The sequence below is a fragment of the Chiloscyllium plagiosum genome, chromosome 20 (assembly GCF_004010195.1).
Source record: "Chiloscyllium plagiosum isolate BGI_BamShark_2017 chromosome 20, ASM401019v2, whole genome shotgun sequence".
Taxonomy (NCBI): domain Eukaryota; kingdom Metazoa; phylum Chordata; class Chondrichthyes; order Orectolobiformes; family Hemiscylliidae; genus Chiloscyllium; species Chiloscyllium plagiosum.
In genome coordinates this window covers 56178282-56182243 of record NC_057729.1, presented here as the reverse complement: position 1 = coordinate 56182243, position 3962 = coordinate 56178282, and the positions used below count along the sequence as shown (strand labels likewise).

Below are 3962 nucleotides of genomic sequence, written 5' to 3'. Positions count from 1 at the left end.
CCTGGTGAGACCACACCTGGAGTATTGTGTGCAGTTCTGGTCTCCAAATTTGAGGAAAGACATTCTGGCTATTGAGGGAGTGCAGCGTAGGTTCACGAGGTCACTTCCTGGAATGGCGGGACTACCTTACACTGAAAGACTGGAGCGACTGGGCTTGTATACCCTTGAGTTTAGAAGACTGAGAGAGTATCTGATTGAGACGTATAAGATTATTAAAGGATTGGACACTCTGGAGGCAGGAAACATGTTTCCGCTGATGGGTGAGTGCCGAACCAGAGGACACAGCTTAAAAATACGGGGTAGACCATTTAGGACAGAGATGAGGAGAAACTTCTTCACCCAGAGAGTGGTAGCTGTGTGGAATGCTCTGCCCCAGAGGGTTGGTGGAGGCCCAGTCTCTAGATTCATTTAAGAAAGAGTTGGATAGAGCTCTCAAGGATAGTGGAATCAAGGGTTATGGAGATAAGGCAGGAACAGGATACTGATTAAAGATGATCAGCCATGATCATATTGAATGGTGGTGCAGGCTCGAAGGGCAGAATGACCTACTCCTGCGCCTATTGTCTATTGTGTATAATGTGCAAACTCCACACAGAGGTATTTACCTTTGTTAGAATCTCTGAAGTGGCACAGTGGCTCAGTGGTTAGCACTGCTGCCTCACAGTGCCAGGTACCTGGGTTTGATTCCAGCCTTGAGTGACTGACTGGAGTTTGCACATTCTCCTCGTGTTTGTGTGGGTTTCCTCTGGGTGCTCTGGTTTCCTCCCAAAATCCAAAGATCTGCAGGTCAGGTGAATTGGCCATGCTAAATTACCCATAGTGTTAGGTGAATTAGTCAGGGGTAAATTTAGTGTCGGGGAATGGGTCTGGGTGGTTACACTTCAGAGGGTCGGTATTGAATTGTTGGGCCAAATGGCCTGTTTCCATACTGTAGGGAATCTAACCTAAAGTGTGTAAAGCTTAAGGAAGGACTGACGTGGGTTTAGGTATTGTCATCCTTTGGTCAAATGCTGTACCAAATCTTATGCATGAATGATGATCAGTTGCCTGACTCCCAGTATGATGCATTGATAACAGTAGAATTTCAATTTACTGTTAGCAGCAATTGCTTTTGGATTGAAATTAAATCATTGCTTTTCTTTTTCATTAGTTTCTGCATTGTTGTTTGAAAATTTAGGAAAGCAAACTGCAAATGACTCAAATTAACCAATATATGGAATTTTGACTCATTGTTACAGATATTGTGGATCTTGCTGAAGAAAACCTTGAAGCTACTTACAATGCCATAACATTGCCCGAGGACTTCCATGAATTTTCCAATCAGCTCCCTGACGTGGAGTGAGTCCCTGAACTTTATACACTGGGCAAATCTGTACCTGCTTGTGGTTTGTGCATGATGCTCGAATTTTATTTCTCTCAACTAAATTTGTGCTCTTTTAAAGGTGTTTTGTTTGCTATTGATACAAAGTAGTTTTTTGAGTGGTTTCTATTTGTGTTCTAAATAAAAGTCAATCGTGATGTTTAAAATTAATGAATGAATGCAGAGAGAATGTTCTTTTACCCTTGTGAAGAGAAATATAAGACTATGTATGCAAGACTACGAACAGAATAAAAGCAACAAGAAATCCCAATGGGAGTGGATTCCAAAAGGATATGATTAATTGAGATGAGGACTGATGGGAAGAGACTTGAGTGGAGTATAAACACTGGCAGTGAGCTGGTTGGGCTGAATGACTTGTTTTTGTGCAGTATATTCTCTGTAATTTTATATATTTAAGCTTTGTCTTTTAACCTTTGTTACTTAAATTATGTATAAATTACCCACATTATAGAAAGTAAGAATCTGTATGGTGGAGGAAGGGATCCATCTGCTGTGCATTGACTGCAATGTGTATCTTTGTCCTGCCGTTTTAATTTATTCTCATTCTTACTTTGCCATTGTTGAAGCCACTCATGTTTTTAGAATCATCCTTTTGAGATTATTTTTCAAAACAGTGCCTGGTGTGCCTGGCTGTCACTGACATATCAGCCTACCCACTCACTTGCTGGTTGAATGAAGTTCTTAACGTGACAAAAGGTACAATGTTGTCACTGAGGGTTTAATTTTTTTTTCTATCACCTATTTGCATAAATTGTCCAGTACCATTAATCCATTTAAATCCTTACATTAACTTTCCCAAAAGTAGGGACACTTGGACCATTTCAGAGGTTAAGATGCAATAAATCTTGACCAGGAACATACCCACTTTTGGTTGTAACAGAGATGGATTAAGAGAAGAGTGAGCAATTACCTCATGGGAAGTATTGACATCCTTTTTTTTAACTGATATTAATTAGTTCCTGAAGCTTGAGGAAAGCAGCTTGTGGGCAAGGAAGAGCAGGAGAGATTTCTGTAGGCCAACAAGCTTTTTAAATCCTTAACAAAAACATAAATTGCTGGAAGAACTCAGCAGGCCTGGTAACATCTATGGAGAGAAAGCAGAGTTAATGTTTTGGGTCGAGTGACTTTTTTTTCCCCAAATCCCCACCTCTTCCTCGCAATAGACCTTTTCTTCCTGCTGAGCCATGACCAATCACTGTTGGATCTCTGCCAGTTTGTGATCTCACTCCTCCAATACACCTGCAAGGTTTGTAGCTCAGGTTGAGGTTTAGAGTGTAGGATTGCTCGCTGAGCTGTAGGTTTGATATCCAGATGTTTCATTATCTGGCTAGGTAACATCATCAGTGGTGACCTCCAAGTGAAGCAAAGCTGTTGTCTCCTGCTTTCTATTTATATGTTTGTCCTGTATGGGATTCCTGGGGTTTGTAGTGATGCCATTTCCGGTTCGTTTTCTGAGGGGTTAATAGGTGGTATCTAGATCTATGTGTTTGTTAATGGCGTTGTGGTTGGAGTGCCAGGCCTCTAGGAATTCTCTGGCATATCTTTGCTTAGCCAGTCCCAGGATAGATGTGTTGTTCCAGTCGAAATGGTGGTTTTTTTCTTCTGTGTGTAGGGCTTCGAGGGAGAGAGGGTCGTGTCTTTTTGTGGCTAGCTGGTGTTCGTGTATCTTGGTGGCTAACTTTTTTCCTGTTTATCCAACGTAGTGTTTCTGGCAGTCCTTGCATGGAATTTTGTTGGTTTTGTCCATGGGTTGCACTGGGTCTTTTAAGTTTGTTAGTTTTTGTTTGAGAGTGTTGATGGGTTTGTGTGCTACTAGGATTCCAAGGGGTCTTAGTAGCCTGGCTGTCATCTCTGAAACTTCTTTGATGTATAGTAAGGTGGTTAGGGTTTCTGGCTGTGTTTGGTCTGTTTGTCATGGTTTGTTCTTGAGGAATCTGCAGAAATGACAGCCAGACTACTAAGACCCCTCGGAATCCTAGTAGCACACAACATACCTAACTGACACATACCCAAACACTATGTTCAATTTAGCATAGCCAATCCACCTAATTTGCACATCTTTGAACTGTGGGAGAAAACCGGAGCACTTGGTGGAAACCCACACAGTGAGCCTTACTTCAGTTGTTGGTAAAGTGTTGGAAAACGGTTATAGGAGATAGGATTTATAAACATCTAGAGAAGAATAATTTGATTAGCGATACTCAGCACGGTTTTGTGAGGATAGGTCGTGCCTCGCAACCCTTATTGAGTTCTTTGAGAAGGTGACCAAACAGGTAGATAAGCGTAAACCGGTTGATGTGGTGTATATGGATTTCAGCAAGGCGTTCGATAACGTTACCCACAGTAGGCTATTGTACAAAATGCGGAGGAATGGGATAGTGGGGGATATAGCAGTTTGGATCAGTAATTGTCTTGCTGAAAGAAGACAGAGGGTGGTGGTTGATGGGAAATGTTCATCCTGGAGTCCAGTTACTAGTGGTGTACCGCAAGGGTCGGTATTGGGTCCACTGCTGTTCGTCATTTTTATAAACAACCTGGATGAGGGCATAGAAGGGTGGGTTAGTAAATTTGCAGACGACAC

At 41.9% G+C, this 3962-nt stretch overlaps 1 protein-coding gene across 1 annotated transcript in view; it reads left to right on the top strand.

Annotated features, from left to right (window-relative positions):
- LOC122559883 (double-strand-break repair protein rad21 homolog) overlaps positions 1-3962 on the top strand; it is a 148872-nt gene that overhangs the window by 36873 nt on the left and 108037 nt on the right. Inside the window, exon 4 of the mRNA XM_043709990.1 lies at positions 1239-1338. Within this exon, the coding sequence (XP_043565925.1) occupies positions 1239-1338 (100 nt within the window). The remainder of the gene's footprint in view (positions 1-1238; positions 1339-3962) is intronic.